This window comes from Dama dama, chromosome 30 (assembly GCF_033118175.1).
Source record: "Dama dama isolate Ldn47 chromosome 30, ASM3311817v1, whole genome shotgun sequence".
Taxonomy (NCBI): domain Eukaryota; kingdom Metazoa; phylum Chordata; class Mammalia; order Artiodactyla; family Cervidae; genus Dama; species Dama dama.
In genome coordinates, this window is record NC_083710.1 from 71,481,870 (window position 1) to 71,505,759 (window position 23,890).

Consider the following 23,890-nt stretch of genomic DNA (forward strand, 5'->3'; position numbering starts at 1 on the left):
TACTCAAACTCGTGCCCATCGAGTTGGTGTGTTAGCTCTTCTCTAAATTTTTGGTAGAATTCAGCTGTGAAGCCATCTGGTCTTGGGCTTTTGTTTGTTGGAAGATTTTTTATTACAGTTTCAATTTCTGTGCTTGTGATGGGTCTGTTTAGATTTTCTGTTTCTTCCTGGTTAAGTTTTGGGAGGTTATACGTTTCTAAGAATTCATCCATTTCTTCCAAGTTGTCCAGTTTATCATCATATAGTTGCTGATAGTAGTCTCACGATCCTTTGTATTTCTGTGTTGTCTGTTGTGATTTCTCCATTTTTGTTTTAAATTTTGTTGATTTGATTCTTCTCCCTTTTTTTCTTGATGAGTCTGGCTAATGGTTTGTCCATTTTATTTATCTTCTCAAAGAACCAGCTTTCAGTTTTGTTGATTTTTGCCATAGTCTCCTTTGTTTCTTTTTCATTTATCTCTGCCCTAATTTTTATGATTTCTTTCCTTCTACTAACCCTGGGATTCTTCATTTCTTCTTTTTCTAGTTGCTTTAGGTGTAAAGTTAGGTTATTTACTTGATTTTTCTCTTGTTTCTTGAGGTAGGCTTATATTGCTGTGAACCTTCCCCTCAGCACTGCTTTTACTGAATCCTGTAGGTTTTCGGTTGTGGTGTTTTCACTTTCATTCATTTCTATGCATATTTTGTTTTCTTTTTTTATTTCTTCTATGCTTTGTTGGTTATTCAGAAGTGTGTTATTTAGCCTCCATATGTTTGAATTTTTAGCATTTTTTTTTCCCTGTAATTGAGATCTAATCATACTGCACTGTGGTCAGAAAAGATGGCTGGAATGATTTCAATTTTTTTGAATTTACCAAGACTAGATTTATGGCCCAGGATGTGATCTATTCTGGAGAAGGTTCCATGTGCCACTTGAGAAAAAGGTGAAGTTGATTGTTTTGGGGTGAAATGTTCTATAGATATCAATTAGGTCTATCATTATGTCATTTAAAGTTTGTGTTTCCTTGTTAATTTTCTGTTTAGTTGATCTATCCATAGGTGTGAGTGGGGTATTAAAGTCTCCCACTTTTATTGTGTTACTATTAATTTCCTCTTTCATACTCATTAGCATTTGCCTTACATATTGCGGTGCTCCTATGTTGGGTGCATATATATTTATAATTGTTATATCTTCTTCTTGGATTGATCCTTTGATCATTATGTAGTGTCCTTCTTTGTCTCTTTTCACGGCCTTTATTTCAAAGTCTATTTTATCTGATATGAGTATTACTACTCCTGCTTTCTTTTGGTCTCCATTTGTGTGAAATATCTTTTTCCAGCCCTTCACTTTCAGTCTGTATGTGTCCCTTGTTTTGAGGTTGGTCTCTTGTAGACAGCATATATGGGGTCTTGTTTTGGTATCCATTCAGCCAATCTTTGTCTTTTGATTGGGGCATTCAACCCATTTACATTTAAGGTAATTATTGATAAGTATGATTCCACTGCCATTTACTTTATTGTTTTGGGTTCGAGTTTATACACCCTTTCTGTGTTTCCTGTCTAGAGAATATCCTTTAGCAGTTGTTGAAGAGCTGGTTTGGTGGTGCTGAGTTCTCTCAGCTTTTGCTTGTCTGTAAAGCTTTTGATTTCTCCTTCATATTTGAATGAGATCCTTGCTGGGTATAGTAGTCTGGGTTGTAGGTTTTTCTCTTTGATCACTTTAAGTATGTCCTGCCATTCCCTACTGGCCTGAAGAGTTTCTATTGAAAGATCAGCTGTTATCCTAATGGGGATGTTATTTGCTACTTTTCTTTTGCTGCTTTTAATATTTGCGCTTTGGGTTTGATCTTCATTAGTTTGATTAATATGTATCTTGGGGTCTTTATCCTTGGGTTTATCCTCTTTGGGACTCTCTGGGTTTCTTAGACTTGGGTGGCTATTTCCTTCCCCGTTTTAGGGAAGTTTTCAACTATTATCTCCTCGAATATTTTCTCATGGCCTTTTTTGTTTGTTTGTTTTCTTCTTCTGGGACTTCTATGGTTTGAATGTTGTTCAATGTTAACATTGTCCCAAAGGTTTCTGGGGTTGTCCTCATTTCTTGTAATTCTTTTTTCTTTTTTCCTCTCTGCTTCATTGATTTCCACCATTCTATCTCCCACCTCACCTATCCTATCTTCTGCCTCAGTTATTCTACTGTTGGTTTCCTCCAGAGTGCTTTTGATCTCAGTTATTGCATTATTAATTATTGATTGACCCTTCTTTATTTCTTCTAGGTCTTTGTTAAACATTTCTTGCATCTTCTCAATCCTTGTCTCTATTCTATTTATCTGTAGCTCCATTTTGTTTTCAAGATTTTGGACCATCTTTACTATCATTATTCTGAATTCTTCTCCAGGTATTCTCCCTATCTCCACCTGTTTTGTTTGGCTTGATGGGCATTTATCATGATCCTTTACCTGCTGTATATTTCTTTGCCTTTTCATTTTGTTTAGATTGCTGTGTTTGGGATGGCCTTTCTGTAGGCTGGAAGTTTGTGGTTCCTCTTTATTGTGAAGCTAGCTCCCTGTGTGTGGCATTGGACAAGTGGTTTGTCAAGGTTTCCTGGTTAGGTGTTGGGATCAGCCCAACAAAAAACCAACATGGACGAGCAGTACCACAGAAGAATAAAGCAAAGTAAGACTCAGAAATAAGGTGAGGATAAGGGGGCTGATGCCATTCACAAGCAAAAGCCAAGATCCTGATCCTTGCAGGTTTTTTATTGCTAGCATCTACTTTCTTATGTGTGCTCTAAAGACATCTGTTTTTTTTTTTTTTTTTTTTTACAATTTCAGATCGGGGGTGACGACATCCAATGCACTGTCCTTAATGCCAAACCTTCAGGCCTTTCATGACTATGTCTAGCCCTTCAGCTAGTGATGACCTTTCTCAGCAACTCCCTCAAGGCTCTGGTCACGAGAACAGTCACTAATGTTTTTCCATCAGTCACATCACTACTTCAGCATCTTGTTTTCAAGATGTTTTTCCACGATGTACTTTTTACTGCTCTTGGCCCTTCACCTGGGGGTCATGAGAAAGTCATTCTTATTCTTCAAAGAAACCTTGTTAATTATAGTACACTAAGTTTGTTTTTACCATTAACAGAGCTCCCTGATCCAACAACCTCTCTGGCATTTTAAGGTGATATGTAACTTTTCAGCATATTTGATGCACACGTTGTCTCAATGCTAGATGTGCTAAAGTTGTCTTTTACTGCAATAGGAATTTCATCTAAATCCCCCAGTGAGTGACCTTTTTTATATCTTTTCTCTGATTCTTCAACTTGCTTTAAGACCACCTCTCCTGATACAGTAACTTGGTCTTCTTGATAAAGGAGAGCTATCTTTGACAGAACTCAGTGGAGTAACCTGGCCTTGTTCTAGTGCCACAGAAACTTCTTGCAGGGTGCAACCCAACGTGGTCCTTGTGCCTTGCCTGCCACCACCAGGACCTGGTGACAAAGGAGGAAGAGGAACAGTTGTTCTTTTGAAGTAGAAGGTGGTTATCAAATTTGTAGCTTTATGGCACAATAGATACGGATGTCAAGGACTTGAAGGCTATTTATGGGGTTTAGAGTAGTAGCTTACTATTCATGTCCATTTCCTTTTTTGAACATCATCACATGCTTGTTTCAGTTGCCCTCTGTGTTGGTTAAGATTCTGTGCCTGTAGGTCCTAGAATTATGCATGATAAAGCTACTTTTCACAGAAATATAGTTTGTTTTTCACTCATGCAAGAAACCTTATAAGGCTTTGTATCTGTTTTCTGGGGCTGCCATAACCAAGTACTACAAACCAGGTGGTTAAAACAACAGAAATTTATTGTTTCCCAGTTGTGGAGGTTGGAAGCCTGAAATAAAGGTGTCAGCAGTGTCACTGATCCCTCTGAGTTCTGGTCACAGGGAGAATCTTTCTTTGCCTCTTCTAGATTTTGGTGGTTGCAGGCAAACCTTGGGTTCCTTAGTTTTTAACTGCCACCACTCCAGTTTCCATTTGCTTCAGGTGGCTGTTTTCTGCCTGTGTTTGTCTCAGGGTCCTCTATAAGGACATCAGTCACATTGGATTCAGGGCCAACCCAACTCCAGTATGATTGCATCTTAATCGGACTCTAATTCCAAATAAAGTCACATTTTGATGTAACTGGAGTTCCTAGATAGGACTTCAGCATATCTTTTGGGAGAGGGATATAATTTAACCTGTAACAAGCTCCATGGCTAGGATGATCCTCCATGATGTCAAATGCATTGTGACCTTGACCAGGCTGGCAGCCTCCAAGGCCCAGGCCATGGGGTGGAGAAAGGTCCTGGTTGTTGTCACGCTCCACTGACCTGAATTTAGTCACGTAGCTGCTCCTATCTGCTCAGGAGGCTGGAGTGAGAGGGTTGCTTTCCAGGTTGCCATGTGCAGCTAAAACCCAAGGTTTTGTTAGCGTGGAAGAAAGAGAGTAGGTTTTGAGGACAGCCAGTAGTCTCTGCCACATGTTCATAGTACTTGGGGGTGGAGGTGGGAGTGGTCTCTGTTGTTCAATTTCTCTCCGACTGTGTCTTTTCTCATCGAATTATTTCTAGCATTTAAAGGGTAAGAGGGAATTTCCTGTATATGATTATAGTAATTTTCTAATGATTTTCAAGACTTTATTTTATTCAGCTAAATTGCATTGAATAGTTCCTATTAATAATTGGTGTGGAAAATAGCTAGAAGTGGAAGATGTGATCATTCCGTTAAGGAGGAGAGGACTTTGACTAAGGAGCAGAGACATGTGTTTGTGAAAAGATGCTTGTGAAAAGTAAGAAAGAGAGACTTAATAGCATTATCTTTTAAGAATGATGATTTTAATGATAATTAATGACAAGCATTCTTTGGGATTGCCTTTCTTTGGGATTGGAATGAAAACTGACCTTTTCCAGTCCTGTGGCCACTACTAGTTTTCCAAATTTGCTGACATACTGAGTGCAGCACTTTCACAGGATCAACTTTCAGGATTTGAAATAGCTCAACTGGAATTCCATCACCTCCACTAGCTTTGTTCGTAGTGATGCTTTCTAAGGCCCACTTGACTTCACATTCCAGGATGTCTGGCTCTAGGTGAGTGATCACACGACTGTGATTATCTGGGTCATGAAGATCTTTTTTTGTACAGTTCTTCTGTGTATTCTTGCCACATCTTCTTAATATCTTCTGCTTCTGTTAGGTCCATACCATTTCTGTCCTTTATTGAGCCCATTTTTTGCATGGAATGTTCCCTTAGTATCTCTAATTTTCTTGGAGAGATCTATAGTTTTTCCCATTCAGTTGTTTTCCTATACTTCTTTGCATTGATCGCTGAGGAAGGCTTCTTATCTCTCCTTGCTATTCTTTGGAACTCTGCATTCAAATGGGAATATCTTTCCTTTTCTCCTTTGCTTTTTGCTTCTCTTCATTTCACAGCTATTTGTAAGGCCTCCTCAGATAACCATTTTGCCTTTTTGCATTTCGTTTCCATGGGGATGGTCTTGATCCCTGTCTCCTGTACAACGTCATGAACCTCCATCCATAGTTCATCAGGCTCTCTGTCTCTCAGATCTAGTCCCTTAAATCTATTACTGACTTCCACTGTATAGTCATAAGGGATTTGATTTAGGTCATACCTGCATTTCTGCTTTATTGACTACACCAAAGCCTTTGACTGTGTGGATCACAATAAACTGTGGAAAATTCTGAAAGAGATGGAAATACCAGACCACCTGACCTGCCTCTTGAGAAACCTGTATGCAGGTCTGGAAGCAAAAGTTAGAACTGGACGTGGAACAACAGACTGGTTCCAAATAGGAAAAGGAGTACATCAAGGCTGTATATTGTCACCCTGCTTATTTAACTTATATGCAGAGTACATCATGAGAAACACTGGGCTGGAAGAAGTGCAAGCTGGAATCAAGATTGCCGGGAGAAATATCAATAACCTCAGATATGCAAATGACACCACCCTTATGGCAGAAAGTGAAGAGGAACTAAAAAGCCTCTTGATGAAAGTGAAAGAGGAGAGTGAAAAAGTTGGCTTAAAGCTTAACATTAAGAACTAAGATCACGGTATCTGGTCCCATCACCTCATGGGAAATAGATGGGGAGACAGTGAAAACAGTGTCAGACTTTATTTTTCTGGGCTCCAAAATCACTGCAGATGGTGACTGCAGCCATGAAATTAAAAGATGCTTACTCTTTGGAAGGAAAGTTATGACCAATCTAGATAGCATATTAAAAAGCAGAGACATTACTTTGCCAACAAAGGTCCATCTAGTCAAGGCTATGGTTTTTCCAGTGGTCATGTATGGATGTGAGAGTTGGACTGTGAAGAAAGCTGAGTGCGGAAAAATTGATGCTTTTGAGCTATGGTGTTGGAGAAGACTCTTGAGAGTCCCTTGGACTGCAAGGAGATCCAACCAGTCCATCCTAAAGTAGATGAGTCCTGAATATTCATTGGAAGGACTGATGCTGAAGCTGAAACTCCAATCCTTTGGCCACCTCATGCGAAGAGCTGACTCACTTGAAAAGACCCTTATGCTGGGAGGGATTGGGGGCAGGAGGAGAAGGGGACGACAGAGGATGAGTTGGTTCGATGGCATCACTGACTCTGTGCACATGGGTTTGTGCAACACTCCGGGTGTTGGTGATGGACAGGGAGGCCTGGCATGCTGTGGTTCATGGGGTCACAAAGAGTTGGACATGACTGAGCTACTGAACTGAAGAGAACATAATGAAATACAGTGTAAAATATATTGCAAATTCCATGGAAGCAATTATTTTGCTTGTGCTTTGTTCCTATAATTTAAACAGTCTGTGTTTTTCCTTTTTCTGTAGGACTTTCTGTTACTTGATGAGTTACCACAGTGCAATCATCAGCTGCCATCAAATGGTAAAACAGTTGTGAACATGGAAGATTTCACTGCTTTTTGGGATAAGGTAACAAATCCTTAATTTCATGATTGTGACTGATAAAGGACAACTGTGACATAGATTTATTGGAGGATTTTGAGATTTTACACATGATACAAAATGTGACTTGCCCATTTACCATGGAAGTATGTTATAAAAATTCTGAATCAGGAATGAGGTTTGCAATTAATAGAGATTAAAAATAAAGATGGTTGTTTTGAGGCACTGGCCTGCCGTCTTCTTGATCTGCCAGCTCCCCAATTAAGGTCTTATCCTTGCCTCAAAACCTTGTCTCTCAGATTCATTGCCTGTCATGCGGTGAGCAGAGTGAGGTTGGACTCGGTAACAATTTGGCTTAGCCAGTCAGGAACCTTGCTGATCGTGGCTAGCTGGCACCAATCAGGGAATATTGATTGGTGCAGCTACTGGGATCCTTTGTCCTGAGGTTCTTTCCTTCAAGATTCCCCGAACGGGTACCAGCTTCCCTCAGAGCTTGACAATTGAGACAAGGAACTGCAGACTTCTAGAGTCAACAGACTCGATTTCAGTTGTAGGGTAAGTCTACCCAATTTGATAGCTGATTCAACTGGTTCACTTGTTTTGTGTGTTGTTTTGTGTTACAAGCCAATGGGCTTGATTTTGAAGGGTAAGCTGCTCCAGTGTGCACACCGGGAACATTTTTTCCCCTCAATCTGGGCTTTTCCTTTATAGGACAAGCTAATTTGGTTGGGTACCCATTTACAGAGGGGAGATGTTGTTGGACACTACCCTGAACCAGTTCATTGGGAACTAGTTCTCATGGGGCAAGCCCACCATATCTCATATGTAGGATAAATTTATTTACCTGATTTGGGAACTGGTCCAGTTGGAACTGGTTCATTTGGAAGCTAGTTTTTGTGGGAGTGGGTAACCTAGATAAAATTAGTTCATTTTTTTATAGGGTAAATTTATTTACCCTATTGGTGGCCAGTTCATCTGTATGCATTGATGCTGGAATCCGTCTTGTACCATTTTTGTTGGAAATTGTCTGCATCTTTTGTGTTTTGGTATTTTGTGTTTTGCAAAAATGGGAAATATTTCATCTGTCCTGAAGGAAAGATCTTTGGGGTGCATATTAGTTATGTTAAGATCAAAAGAGTGATGGCCTCTGTATGGCTCACAATTAAACAATCTGGCAGTCAGAAGTGCTTTACAAAGGAGAGGAATGCTCTGGTAATGAACATGCCCAGGGGGCTCCCTTGGACTTGAGGTGTCCAATTCTAATTTCCCCTACAGGAACTCCAGAGAAAGAAATTGCAAACTACTGTGGTATTCTTGCTTGGAGAATTTCATGGACAAAGGAACCTGGTGGGCTACAATCCATGGGATCACAAAGAGTCAGACACAACTGAGATACTAACACTTACTAACACTAAAAATAAAGTTGGCCCGAGGAATTTGACATATTGTTATTTGTCTCATTTTCAAGAGAAGTTTCAAAGGGTTATCATATTTTGAACTTGAAGTAAATGCATTTATAAGATTAGAATTTGTAGGATTGGAGAGACAAAATGCTGCAGTATAGAAATGGTTAACTAACAAATACACAATCAGTTGTTAGAGACCAGAGACTTTGGATACAATCAGTATATGTTTTTTGCCTTAATATTATTAAATATCTTATTACATAGTGTGAGTGATTTGGATCTTTGCTGTGGGGTAGGGTGAGGCTCCTCTATCCTAAGCTTCTGGATGATTCTGTCTACTTTGGTGGCAGCCAGGGGCAGGAGGAGAGAGCAGGTGGGCATAGTGAGTATCAGTGATTCCAAGTTGAAGGGCTGTACTGTGTGGCAAGCTATAACAGGGATAACTGGTGATATCACAAAGATTTCCCCAGCACATGGTTTATTTCTGAAATTTAGCAAATAGGAAAAATAATAGGGACTACTCTCCAAAAGTTCTCAAGTTTGCACTCCCAGTGCAGCCCCGTTACAGACAACTGAAAGCCTCCTCCAGCCTCCGGCTTTATAGTTCTTTGTGTACATCCTCCTGTGTCAGTGTGGATTAATCAGGAGAACCAAACCTGCAGCAGGGGAGGGGGGATTCCATGCAGGAAATTAGCTACATAGGAGATGAAAGAACAGAAAAGGGCAAAGCAGTGGTGGATGAGGCAGCTCAGCCATTAGCAAAGGCAGGAAGCTGCTCCCGCCCCAGGACTGGAAGGACTCAGGGAGGAGACACCTCTACCAGAGGGTCCACCCTCCAGAGCAGAGTCCGGGAGCCTGGCTGCTGTCAGAGTGGGGACCGCAGAGCAAATGTCCAGGCTCTGTAGACTCCTCCTGTCTTTCATGCCAGTGACTCTGTTGTGCCACCTGCATTGTGTTCACCTACTTCTGACTCAGCACCTTTCATCTCCACCAACAAGACAGTAGTATGTTCTATATAAATATATAGAACAAATATATACAACCACCTCCCTACACCTTTTGCACATGGGAACTCATACAAGGTGCCTGACCTACCCTACCTTAATAGAGTAGATTTTCCTCCTGCTTGGTATTTCTTGTCATAATCCACTTGAAGCGTTTATGGAAAGCACCACTAAAATTCCATTATGATGTTAACTTTATGTGAATGTTGACACATACTTTATATGTTGTTTTTCAGTCACTAAGTTTTATCTGTGACCCCGTGGACTGTAGCCCACCAGGCTCCTCTATCTGTGGGGATTCTCCAGGCAAGAATACTGGAGTGGGTTTCCATGCCCTCCTTCAGGGGATTTCCCCAACCCAGGGATCAAACCCAGGTCTCCTGCATTGCGGGTGGAGTCTTTACCTTCCGAGCCACTATATGACCAATTACCAAATTTCTCTTGTATCAAACTATGCAACATTATAAACTAAGAAGTTTTCTTCTTCTTCTAAGAACTTCCAAGAACATGTTCTTAGATTTCTGTACAACTTGCATAGTTGTACAGAACACCCTATTGTGTTATCCTGGACTTGCCTATGGAAAGACTGTGCACCTTGGCAGAGTCATCAGTAGTTAGGGGCTGTCAAGTTAGGTCATGGGTGAGAGGGCCCTTGGGAGGGAGAAAGGCAAAGACATTGGAAGTTTTGAAGAGAAACTAAGTCTTAATGAAGCCTCTGCTGGGTTGGGAGGCAGGAGATAGACATGAGCTCTAACTGGCTCCACTGGACAGCCAGGTGGACAGGTTGGGGATGGTCTCATGGATGCAAGTCTCATTTATGAAATGATGGGAATTGATCTAAATCTCTAATCTTTAAAGTATATTTAAGGGTATCTCCATATCCCCATGGGGCAGGGGTTTCACACTGTTCTCACGCAGAGTGGGGGACTCAGCTGATGATCTTTGTTGAGTCAGTGGTCCCCAGAGCCTGAATAACCATGAGGGAACATACCCAGTACCCATGGGCTGTCTAGTGCTGTCCCCTTCTGGTTGTGGCAGAGCAGTGCCTGATCCCGAAGCCTGAACAGGGAGGGAACTCAGTGTGTGGCCCTGATCGACTTTGAGATCTTCAGACAGTAATCCGATGTTTGTATTTTGTAGTCTTAACCAAGTGAAAAGTAGTAAACTAGGAACCCTAAGTGTCAGGCAAGAAGAAAGGAGTGGATAAGCTTTAAAAATGTTTCTTATGTATTAAAATTTAGTTTCTTCTTGATCAGTTCATTTCAGTTCCCTTCAGTGACTCAGTCGTGTCTGACTCTTTGCAACCCCATGGACTGCAGCATGCCAGGCCTCCCTGTCCATCACGAACTCCCAGAGCTTGCTCAAACTCATGTCCATCGAGCCAGTAATGCCATCCAACCATCTCATTCTCTGTCATCCCCTTCTCCTCCTGCCTGCCTTCTTTCCCAGCACAAGGGTCTTTTCCAATGAGTCAGCTCTTTGCATCAGGAGGTCAAAGTATTGGAGCTTCAGCTTCAGCATCAGTCCTTCCAATGAATATTCAGGACTGATTTGCTTAGTCTGGTTGGATCTCCTTGCAGTCCAAGGGACTCTCAAGAGTCTTCTCCAACACCACAGGTCAAAAGCATCAATTCTTTGGTGCTCAGCTTTCTTTATAGTTCAACTCTCACATCCATACATGACTACTGGAGAAACCATAGTTTTGACTATATGCATCTTTGTTGACAAAGTAACATCTCTGCTTTTTAGTATGCTGTCTAGGTTTTTCATAGCTTTTCTTCCAAGGAGTAAACTCTATTCTTGATACTGTTTGTACATCTATAAAATCTGGTATAATTTGATGATTATAAGTAATTGTTGTTTTAGCAAGTGACTATTCCATAATCAGTTCAGTTATTTCCAGAGGAATTTTTCACTTAGAAGATTTTCCAAACTTTTAATCTAGATCCTATTCCTTTAGCCTTTCAGGCATTTTGCTAATCACATGTGATCACTCTCTTAAGAAAAAGAAAAAACTAGCAGTTATTCAGAAGTTTTCTCAATACTTAGTATATGTAAATATAAATAAATAAATAAATAAATATATATATATATATATATATATATACTGCTACTACTGCTGCTAAGTCACTCCAGTCGTGTCCGGCTCTGTGCAACCCCATCCCTGGGATTCTTCCAGGCAAGAACACTGGAGTGGGTTGCCATTTCATTCTCCAATGCATAAAAGTGAAAAGTGAAAGTGAAGTCTCTCAGTCATGTCCGACTCTTCGAGACCCCATGGACTGCAACCTACCAGGCTCCTCCTTCCATGGAATTTTCCAGGCAAGAGTACTGGAGTAGGGTGCCATTGCCTTTTCCAATATACATACCCTTAAATCTCTTTACCTTAGAACTTACAGATTACTCAGCGATACAACTTGTGAATGGCATGATGAGTACTCTGTCATTTGCTCTTCTGTTGGATTGTACATGGAACAGCACATCTGTTTTTTTTTTTTTTTTTTTTTAAACAGAAGTACTTTGTTATTCCTGTTTAGCGAGGGCAGGTAATGCATGTAATCAGTGTAAAATTTAGGGCTATCGCTGTAACCCATGATGTCATACTTTACACCTATTCCCTTTTTTGTTTTTGTTGGTTTTGGTGTTAAGTTAGTGCTCTAGTGAGATTAGAGCCTTGACTGCCTTTTACAGGAGTTTTTTTATGGTTGGCTAAAAAGTTTCTTTGGTTTTTAAGCAAAAATAAAAGTTACAGTTTTAATTTTTACCAAGAACTTTTCAATTTTTCACAGTTTTGGGTTAAATTTTTTTATCTTTTTGAGCAAAGAACTGTTCCAGATACCTTTTACAGTTTTCCAGGGAATTGAATTTTTTCCATTAAGAGAATTTTGTAAAGAATGAAATAAATGGAAGTCCAAAAGTACAACGTCTGGTGAATATGGGGGATCAGTCAGAGTTTCCCAGCCAATCTGTAACAGTTTTTTGCCTGGTCATCAAAGAAACATGCGGTCTTGCGTTATCCTGATGGAAGATTATGCATTTTCTCTTGACTAATTTTGGATGCTTTTCATAGAGAGCTGCTTTCGGTTGATCTAATGGGAGCAGTATTTGTTGAAATTAATCATTTGGTTTTCCTGAAGGAGCTCATAATAGAGGATTCCATTGCAATTCCACCATATACACAACATCACCTTCTTTGGATGAGGACTGGCTTTTGGTGTGGTTGGTGGTGGTGCACCTCACTTGTCCACAATCTATTCGGTTCTACAATATTGTACAACATTCATTTTTCATCACCTGTCACAATTTGTTTTAAAAATGGAACGTTTCTGTTACGATTAAGTGGAGAACTGCTTGCAGAAGTATGATCAAGAAGGGTTTTTTTTTGGCTTAACTTCTGTGAAACTCAATTATTGAGGTGATTAACATAACCAAGCTGGTGCAAACGGTTTCCATTCAATACTTTGAATGAAATATTTGAATATTTTGAGTATGTCAGCTGTCTCCTGCATGGTATAACATTGTTTGTTCTCAATGTCTTGATGTGATCTCTATCAACTTCAACTGGCATACCTAACAGTAGAGCATAGTTCAACAAGAAATATCCAGCACAAAACTTTGCAAGCCACTTTTGACACATTTGATCAGTCACAGCACATTCTCCATACACTGCACAAATCTTTTTCTGCATTTAAGTGGCATTTTTACCTCTCTTGAAATAGTAAAGCAAAAAAAAAAAAAAAAAAAACACAGAAGTAGCAAAACATAATGTGTCAAAATGTTGCTTTTTTATTTTAATATTAAAATGGCTACATGAAAATTCACCAATTTCAAAAAGTTTTTTAAAATGCATGCTGATATGACAGCTGTCATAATACAATCTTAACGACATTATTTTGAGTAAAGTTAAAGACAACTTAGTGCTACTAGAGCCATCTTACAGAAAAAAATGAACAGACTTTTTGGCCAACCCGTATTGAGAATACAATTGAGAATACAATTCTTTGTATAAAGTGCTCCTTTGCTTGCTGAGCATTACTAAGATTCTTTCTTTATCAAGTGAAAATGGAGAGATTAGTGGAGATTCAAATTATTTAAAGGGCCAGGTCTGCCATATACCCATGTAGCTCCCTTGTGGAGATTAATGAGACATAGTCAATTAAAGCCAAGGGTCATAGTGAAAACTTATAAATGATTAAAAAGCTTCACATACTGGATACTCTATAAAGTATATTATTTTAATAAGTTAATATGCATCATGAAGTTTTTATTTCAAGCAGGTGCCTTGTCATTTCACCTACTTAAAATCCGTGGGTGTCTAAATGTAACTAAAGCTGCTTGAAACTCCCAAAGAGATATGATTGCATGAAAAGGCCTCCAGGACAGGATGTCTTAAAATAGGCAGGAGACAAATGTGGGTTAATTTGCATATCAATGAATATTATATTATTTTCTCCATTTTCTGTAGCATTTGGCTTTACTTTATTGAAATGGGTATGTTTTTATAAACTTTAATTTGCAGGAATTAAGAACCGCAACCCTACAAGGCCTTTCCTTTACTGTCAGACCTGGTGAACTGTTAGCTGTGGTTGGACCTGTGGGCGCAGGAAAGGTAAGTTGTGGTGTCTTTCGGCAGCTTGATGCAACACCACAGTCCCTATTAAATTCTCAGAGTTGAGCCCAAAGCTGTGTGTACAATGTTTGTTTGTTTGTTTGTTTAAACAGGATAGTTTATTGAAATTGAATAATAGTAAAATAATTACAGTGAAACCCACGTCTGCATTGCCTCAGTTTTGGTCCCACACATCCATCCTGATTCTCAGAAAGTTTTACATGTACACAGTGTATTGATTCCTTATAATTTATAATGTCATATAAGAGATATTTGGTAAGGATTGCTGTGATTGCCATGAAACTTGCTGAGAAGAGTATGGAGAGGCCTGGCATAGTTTTCTCATGGGCACAGGAGTCCTGGACAGTCATTGGAGGACCCAGGGACCTTCTGAGCCAAAGTGTAAGTTCATTCTACAGAGGGATCTATAAAGATTTACCCTCTTAAGAAGTTTTTGTTGATCGTCACACTTTTGAAATCTCCATGGTGATTATAGTCCATATCTTTCAGCTCATTAAAAATGCTATTCTATTGTCCTATGTTTACATTGTTTAAATAAGTCATCCATGGCCATTCTTTTTTAAAGTTTATTTTTCAACTGGAACCATAATTGTTTCACAATGTTGTTAGTTTCTGCTGTACAACAGCATGACTCAGCTGTAAGTATGTGTATATATATATCCCCTCCCTCTTGAGCCTCCCTCCCACTCTCCCCCATCCCACCCTTCCAGGTCATCACAGAGCACTGAGTTGAGCTCCCTGTGCTGTATAAGCAGCTTCCTGTGCTGAGCTGTGCTTAGTCACTCAGTCTTGTCCAACTCTTTGCTACCCCATGGACTGTAGCCTGCCAGGCTCCTCTGTCCATGGGGATTCTCCAGCAGGAATACTGGAGTGGGTTGCCGTGCTCTCCTCCAGGGGATTGAACCCAGGTCTCCCTCCTAAAACAAGAACAATATGATGTTAGGAAGTGCTCTAATTTCATTATTTTACATGTAGCTGTCCAGTTTTCTCAGCACCACTTATTGAAGAGGCTACATGTTCTCTAATGTATATTCTTGCCTCGTTTGTCAAAGATAAGGTGTCTATAGTGCATGGGTTTATCTCTGGGCTTGCCATACTGTTCCATTGATCTGTATTTCTGTGTTTGTGTGTGTGTGTTTGTGTGTGTGTGTGCCAGCCCTGTACTGTCTTGATTACTATAGCTTTGTAGTATAGTCTTAAGTCAGAGACCTTGATTAGTATAGTCATTTTCACAATATTGATTCCTACAATCCAAGAACACAGTGTATCTGTTCATGTCATCTTTGGTATATTTCATCAGTGTCTTACAGTTTTCTTCATTTTGGTCTTTTGTCTTCTTAGGTAATTTTTTCCCTAAGCATTTTATTCTTTTTGATACAATGATGAATGGGATTATTTCCTTAATTTCTCCTTCTGACTTTTTGTTGCTAGTAACACATTTTTTTTTTCCCCTTTGAGAAAGATCTTTATCAGTTTTATTGGCAAGAAGACAAAACTTTCCTTCAGCATCCATTGCAAAAATGTCTGCCTCTGGTTTACCTTTTGTTTTTGTTTTGCTGCACCTGTGAGGTATGTGGGATCTTAGTTCCCCAAGCAGGAATCAAAACCATGCACCCTGCAGTGGAAACACAGAGTGTTAACCACTGTACCACCAGGGAAGTCCTGCCAGTGTTTTCTTATTGGGGAAGGACTTTTCTTTGTCTTTTCATGCTGCTATAAGGAAAACAGTTTTAATTAGATGTATCTAGAACAGCATTTCTCTAGATGTGTTCCATGGAACTTCTATTTTACAAGAAGGTTTCATGGCCACATAAATCTGGGTAAATGTGCATCGTTTTCCTTCTTGGTGCTTCATGTTGTACAGTTGGAAACAGATTGTTGGGAATTTGGACATCTCATTAAAGGAAATTATTTATGTGACAGCTGTTCAGGATGGTCAGAGACATGGGGACTTCCTTTTCATTGCAGTGGCCCCTCCATGAAGTCTGGAGGTTGCAAAGGCTCTTCTGGGAAGTTCTGAGCATTTCCTCATGTGACTTGACTTGTTCCCATCAGTGCACGTGTAGTAAAGGTGCAGCCATGTGCTGGAGCAAAAGATTCGGATGTTAGCAAGACCCTGATGCCTCTGCCCTCCAGAGGCAACCAGGTTACTGAGTGAGACTGATACAGGCAGATTATTTCAGCTTAGTGTGATGTGGACACACACATACCACATCTATGTGTTGTTAAAGATTTGAAGTAAATATGCAGCTGTCAGTTCAGTTCAATTCAGTTGCTCAGTTGTGTCTGACTCTTTGCAACCCCATGGACTGCAGCATGCCAGGCCTCCCTGTCCATCACGAACTCCCGGAGTCCACTCAAACTCACGTCCACTGAGTCAGTGATGCCATCCAACCATCTCATCCTCTGTCGTCCCCTTCTCCTCCTGCCTTCCTTCTTTCCCAGCATCACGGTCTTTTCCAATGAGTCAGCTGTTTGCATCAGGAGGTCAAAGTATTGGAGCTTCAGCTTCAGCATTGGTCCTTGCAATGAATATTCAGGACTGATTTCCTTAGTCTGGTTGGATCTCCTTGCAGTCCTAGAGATTCTCAAGAGTCTTCTCTAGCACCACAGTTCAAAAGCATCAATTCTTTGGTGCTCAGCTTTCTTTATAGTTCAACTCTCACATCCATACATGACTACTGGAAAAACCATAACTTTGACTAGATGGACCTTTGTTGGCAAAGTAATGTCTCTGCTTTTTTTTTTTTTTTTTTTCTCAATGTATGGCAAAAACCACTATAATATTGTAAAGTAATTAGCCTCCAACTAATAAAAATAAATGAAAAAAAAAAAAAAAAGAAAACTGGTTAGAGCCAATTAGGTCCAACATGGCAGAGCTGTCTCTGCTTTTAATAAGCTTTTTAGGTTGGTCATAACTTTTATTCCAAGGAGCAAGTGTCTTTTAATTTCATGGCTGTAGTCACCATGTGCAGTGATTTGGGAGCCCCCCAAAATAGTCTGTCACTGTTCCCACTGTTTCCCCATCTATGTGCCATGAAATTATGGAACCAGATGCCATGATCTTTGGTTTCTGAATGTTGAGTTTTAAGTCAACGTTTTCACTCTCCTTTTTCATTTTCACTAAGAGCCTCTTTAGTTCTTCTTCACTTTCTGTCATAATGGTGGTGTCATCTGCATATCTGAGGATACTGATATTTCTCCTGGCAATCTTGGTTCCAGCTTGTGCTCCATCCAGTCCAGCATTTCTCATGATGCACTATGCATATAAATTAAATAAGCAGGGTGACAATATACAGCCTTGACATACTCCTTTCCCTATTTGGAACCAGAGCTGTACTTGGTCTGAAACAACAAAATATGAAAATCTAGATGTGAGATGTGTACACAAGAGAGTCATGATTTCATCTAGGATGGACTTTTGCTCTTTGGACACAACTCACTTCAGAGTTCTCTTAATAATAATCTTTGGATATATTCCTCACATGTAGCTTTTTAATAATAAGTGTTTGTCAACTAAAGGATACCTGGATACAGAAACAACTACACGAAACATTGGATACATGAAATAAACATCCCGCTGCACTACTGTGCTAGTTAAGAATGTTTAGCTTTCTTAGCTAGTCTTTTCTGAGTATAATTTTTCATTTGGGGGGAATTCTGAGCAGTTTAGATTGTTATAGTATTATATTAATGTTTCTTATCAACCATTAGTAGTACATGGACCAATAGGGTTCTTTTCTTTCTTTCTTTTAAGCAATTGCCAGGGTTCTACTTCAATCGTGTTCTAAATGAAAGGGTTCTATAGTGTATCAGGTGCAACGGTGGGGTCTGCTGTGCTACGGGTCTTGTTCTATCCTGAGTGCTGCCTATTCACGTGTGTGTGTTGCCATCTGTTTCAGTCGTCACTGATAGGCGCTGTGCTGGGGGAGCTGCCCCCGAGCCAGGGACAGGTCAGCGTGCACGGGAGGATCGCGTACGTGTCTCAGCAGCCCTGGGTGTTGTCAGGAACTGTGAGGAGTAACATTTTATTTGGGAAGAAATATGAAAAGGAACGATATATAAAAGTAATAAAGGCTTGTGCTTTGGATGAGGTGAGTAATGACTTTGAGTTGCATATACTTAAATTTCAAATAATGATAATGTTGGTTTAAACTACAGGGTTTATTAAAGTTTTGTTTAAAATTTTGAAAGATTTCTGCGTAAATATACATATGTAACCCAGCTGTTTCAATGCCAATGTGATAGCATCACTTACAGAAATGCCTTTAGAAAGTAGTGGATGGTTGTTTGATTTTATAATGTTTTATTCACTTTTTAATTTCTTTCTTTAATGAATGATTACCAAAATTTACAGAAATAGTATAGTGTAATGAACTCTCATGTACCACCCCCAGCTTTAGCCAAGATCAGCTGGTGGTCAGTCTTGCTGCATCTCTACCCCTGCTCCCTGCCAGCCCCACCTCCACCCCAGAGTATTCTGAAGCAGATCCTAGACCTCAGATTAGTTCATCTGTAAACATATCATTAGTTTTCTCTACAAGATAGGATAGCCTTTGGGAAAAAATCACCACATTATTTCCCTTGAAAAATAGCTCAAATTCTTGAATATCATCAAGCTAGTCTGTTTTTTTTTTAATTAATTAATTTATTTTAATTGGAGGCTAATTATTTTTACAATATTGTAGTGTTTTCTGCCATACATTGACATGAATCAGCTATGGGTATATATGTGTTTCCCATCCTAACCCTCCCTCCCACCTCCCTCCCCATCCCATCCCTCAGGGTCATCCCAGTGCACCAGCCCTGAGCACCCTGTCTCATGCATCAAACCTGGACTGGTGATCTATTTCACATATGATAATATACATGTTTCATTGCTATTCTCTCAAATCATCCCACCCTTGTCTTCTCCCACAGAGTCCAAAAGACTCTTCTTTACATCTGTGTCTCTTTTGCTGTCTTGCATATAGGGTTATCGTTACCATCTTTCTAAATTCCATATATATGCATTAGTATACTGTGTTGGTGTTTTTCTTTCTGACTTACTTCACTCTGTATAATAGGCTCCAGTTTCATCCACCTCATTAGAACTGATTCAAATGTATTCTTTTTAATGGCAGAGTAATATTCCATTGTGTATATGTACCACAGCTTTCTTATCCATTCCTCTGCTGGTGGACATCTAGGATGCTTCCATGTCCTGGCTTTTGTAAATAGTGCTGTGATGAACATTGGGATACATGTGTCTCTTTCAATTCTGGTTTCCTTGGTGTGTATGTTCAGCAGTGGGATTGCTAGGTCATATGGCTGTTCTATTTCCAGTTTTTTAAGGACTCTCCACACTGTTCTCCATAGTGGCTGTACTAGTTTGCATTCCCATCAACAGTGTAGGAGGGCTCCCGTTTTTCCTCATCCTCTCCAGCATTTATTGTTTGTAGACTTCTTGATAGCAGTCATTCTGACTGGCGTGAGATGGTTTTGATTTGCATTTCTCTGATAATAAGTGATGTTGAGCATAGTTTCATGTGTTTGTTAGCCATCTGTATGTCTTCTATGGAGAGATGTCTGTTTACTTCTTTGGCCCATTTTTTGATTGAGTCGTTAATTTTTTTGGTATTGAGCTGCATCAGCTGCTTGTATATTTTTGAGATTAATTCTTTGTCAGTTGCTTCATTTGCTATTATTTTCTCCTAATCTCTGTTTACATGTTGTTAATCATATCACCGAGAAATCTCCTTCACCATTGTTGAAATCAGACTCTGTATGAGGTCTGTCCATTGCACTTGGTTGATGCCTTCTTGCTCCATTTTAGTGTCTAGGTTTCCCTCTCCACTTCATTTTACTTCATTTGTAGTTTATTTTTTAAAGAAAATGGAATGCTTTAACATTTCTTTTTAATACTGCATCTTTTACTATGGAGAGGTTGTTTTCAGGAATGGCACTGAGTTTCACAGGAAATGGAAAGATGAAATGTTTAACTGTACATTGGGATATAAATTAGCGAATAATGAAAACTAAACTTACCTGATAGGAGAATATAATTTGGCAAAAAGAAAGAAAAATTTAAATACTGATAAATACTATGTTACTCTCTTGGGTTAGAAAAATCGGTGAATAACAATGTTAAAGGGCTTCCCCTGGGGTCTATTCAGTGCAGTCTGGACATCTGACTTCTTTTATCCTGTCAAGAAAAGGCTGGGACAGACTTTCAAAGGTGTGGGGTTGAAGGCTCCAGACCCTCTTTCTGAGGAAATAGTAATTTTGCTTGAACAATGGCTTGAATTTCATAGATTGTATCAGGTGAGTACCATTTCATGATGATGTGGACAAACATAATTGCTTATTTAACCGTCTTGTTTCTTTCTCCTGGGTAATTATTAATAGATGATTGTGCTTTTGCAGAAATGATGTCGTTAGCAGTAATGAACTAGATTTTTATTCAATGACATACATACTGTGTAAGAAAAAAAGAGGGAAATCAAATGTAAGACAGTGAGACAATAGCTGTCATTTATTGAGTCCTTGTGCCAATGTGTTTTCTGTGTATCACTCACACGTGCACACATGTACACACATAAAAAGAAATATGAGTTATGAATCTTTTACCAGTGTTTTTGATGTTACCACCTTATTTTATAGTTGGTAAAACTGAGCCTTGGTGAGAAGAAATGACTCAGATCAATACTGGAAGCTCAGGTTTAGAGCTGTTTCAGCAGAACTCTAGACTCCACAGTGCCATGCTGTCTTTCAATTGAGGAAGTTTATAAGGAACAACTTATTAAAAAATTGGGTGATTTATGAAAGTGTCATGGGAAATAAATAGATTTCAGGCATTTCATAAGAAGTAGGTTAATAATTACCTTAATCAAGTTGAATTTTTGATGTCCAGATCAAGCTCCAAAGACCCAGGCCACTGTGTGGCTGTTTCTTTTATGACCTTGCCTTTCTGTAAAGCTCAGCATTATCTTTTTCCCCACACTTGAGCGTCTCTGGAGAAGAGCAGGTGCTGGGACAGTGGCTCTGATTCAGTATTTTCCATGGGAGCCGATGCTTTGCTGCAGCCACGTGGGGTGACTGGACCGGTAATGCGGACGGTGTCCTGGGGCTTCACCCAGCCTAGGGCATGTGTGCAGCACAGACCCTGGTGGGAAGGGGCCCTGCAGGACTGGCCTGCACAGTGATTCTTCTGGATGTGGTGTGACGTTTATAAATATGGACCAGTCTGCTGTTTTCTGCATGGTTGGGACATGGAGTTGGGGCCCCTTGCGCCCATTTCCTCCTTGGCAGGAAGGGAGGGATCGGAGAGCAGAGTCCTGACCCCAGCTTTGTCACTTGCTCACTGTCACTCTGGACATGTCCTGTTACCTGACTGGACCTCTGATGTATCTGCAGCAAAATGAGGACTCTGGATCAGAGGGTATCCAGGAGGTTTTATTGCTGCTCTGAAATGTCATCTGTGACTATGATTAGCAAGAGGTCAGCAAGGTTTTTACACCTGGTTAAGACCTAATGAGATTCTTTGCTTATCCTTTTTGGAATCCCTGTATCAGTGGATGGGTGTAATACTTTCATAGATAATATGAGTGTCCTGGAACCATCTGCAATGATCTTGGAGCCCCCCAAAATAAAGTCTGACACTGTTTCCACCGTTTCCCCATCTATTTCCCATGAAGTGATGGGACCAGATGCCATGATCTTAGTTTTCTGAATGTTGAGCTTTAAGCCAATTTTTCACTCTCCTCTTTCACTTTCATCAAGAGGCTTTTTAGTTCCTCTTCACTTTCTGCCCTAAGGGTGGTGTCATCTGTATATCCGAGGTGATTGATATTTCTCCCGGCAATCTTGATTCCAGCTTGTGCTTCTTCCAGCCCAGTGTTTCTCATGATGTACTCTGCATATAAGTTAAAGAAGCAGGGTGACAATATACAGCCTTGACATACTCCTTTTCCTATTTGGAAGCAGTCTGTTGCTCCATGTCCAGTTCTAACTGTTGCTTCCTGACTTGCATATAAGTTTCTCAAGAGGCAGTTCAGGTGGTCTGGTATTCCCATCTCTTTCAGAATTTCCCACAGTTTATTGTGATCCACACAGTCAAAGGCTTTGGCATAGTCTCGGAGCTACCCCACATCCGAGGTCAGGGGCGGCGGCTGAGAGGAGCCACCCCATGCCCCAGGTCAGGGGTGGCAAAGGAGAGGAGCTACCACAAGTCCAAGGAGCAGCGGCTGCCGGGGAACAGGAGGGCTGAGAGGAGCTACTCCATGTTCAACATCAGGAGGTGCAGCCGTGAGGAGATACACCTCGTCCATGGTAAAGAGCAGCGGCTGAGCTTTGCTGGAGGAGCCATAAAGAGATACCCCATGTCCAAGGTAAGAGAAACCCAAGTAAGAGGGCAGGTGTTGCAAGAGGGCATCAGAGGACAGACACACTGAAACCATAATCACAGAAAACTAGCCAATCTGATCACATGGGCCACAGCGTTGACTAACTCAATGAAACTAAGCCATGCCGTGTGGGGCCACCCAAGACAGATGGGTCATGGTGGAGAGGTCTGACAGAATGTGGTCCACTGGAGAAGGGAATGGCAGACCACTTCAGTATTCTTGCTTTGAGAACCCATGAACAGTATGAAAAGGCAAAATGATAGGATACTGAAAGAGGAAGTCTTCAGGTTGGCAGGTGCCCAAAATGCTAGTGGAGATCAGTGGAGAAATAACTCCAGAAAGAATGAAGGGATGAAGGGATGAAGCCAAAACAAAAACAATACCCAGTTGTGGACATGACTGGTGATAGAAGCAAGGTTCGATGCTGTAAAGAGCAATATTACATAGGAACCTGGGATGTTAGGTCCATGAATCAAGGCAAATTGGAAGTGGTCAAACAGGAGATGGCAAGAGTGAGCATCAACATTCTAGGGATCAGAGAACTAAAATGGAATGGAATGGGTGAATTTAACTCAGATGACCATTATATCTACTACTGTGGGCAGGAATCCCTTAGAAGAAATAGAGTAGCCATCATAGTCAACAAAAGAGTCCAAAATGCAGTACTTGGATGCAATCTCAAAAACTACAGAATGATCTCTGTTCGTTTCCAAGGCAAACCATTTAATATCATGATAATCTAAGCCTATGCCTCAACCAGTAACACTGAAGAAACTGAAGTTGAATGGTTCTATGAAGACCTACAAGACGTTTTAGAACTAACACCCAAAAAAGATGTCCTTTTCATTATAGGGGACTGGAATGCAAAAGTAGGAAGTCAAGAAACACCTGGAGTAACAGGCAAATTTGGCCTTGGAGTACAGAATGAAGCAGGGCAAAGGCTAACAGAGTTTTGGAAAGAGAACACACTGGTCATAGCAAACACCCTCTTCCAACCACACAAGAGAAGACTCTACACATGGACATCACGAGATGGTCAACACCAAAATCAGATTGATTATATTCTTTGCATCCAAAGATAGAGAAGCTCTATAAAGTCAGTAAAAACAAGACTGGGAGCTGGCTGTGGCTCAGATCATGAATTCCTAACTGCCAAATTCAGACTTAAATCAAAGAAAGTAGCGAAAACCACTAGACCATTCAGGTATGACCTAAATCAAATCCCTTCTAATTATACAGTGGAAGTGAGAAATAGATTTAAGGGACTAGATCTGATAAACAGAGTGCCTAATGAACTATGGACGGAGGTTCATGACACTGTATAGGAGACAGGGATCAAGACCATCCCCATGGAAAAGAAATGCAAAAAAGCAAAATGGCTGTCTGAGGAGGCCTTACAAATAGTCATGAAAAGAAGAAAAGCAAAAAGCAAAGGAGAAAGGAAAGATATTTCCATTTGAATGCAGAGTTCCAAAGAATAGCAAGGAGAGATTAGAAAGCCTTCCTCAGTGATCAATGCAAAGAAATAGAGGAAAACAACAGAA

The 23,890-nt window shown here is 40.2% G+C and overlaps 1 protein-coding gene across 1 annotated transcript in view; it reads left to right on the forward strand.

Annotated features, from left to right (window-relative positions):
* LOC133049633 (ATP-binding cassette sub-family C member 4-like) overlaps nucleotides 1-23,890 on the forward strand; it is a 287,184-nt gene that overhangs the window by 125,006 nt on the left and 138,288 nt on the right. The window contains exons 9-11 of the mRNA XM_061133773.1: nucleotides 6,848-6,949; nucleotides 13,852-13,941; nucleotides 17,865-18,056. Of these exons, the coding sequence (XP_060989756.1) occupies nucleotides 6,848-6,949; nucleotides 13,852-13,941; nucleotides 17,865-18,056 (384 nt within the window). The remainder of the gene's footprint in view (nucleotides 1-6,847; nucleotides 6,950-13,851; nucleotides 13,942-17,864; nucleotides 18,057-23,890) is intronic.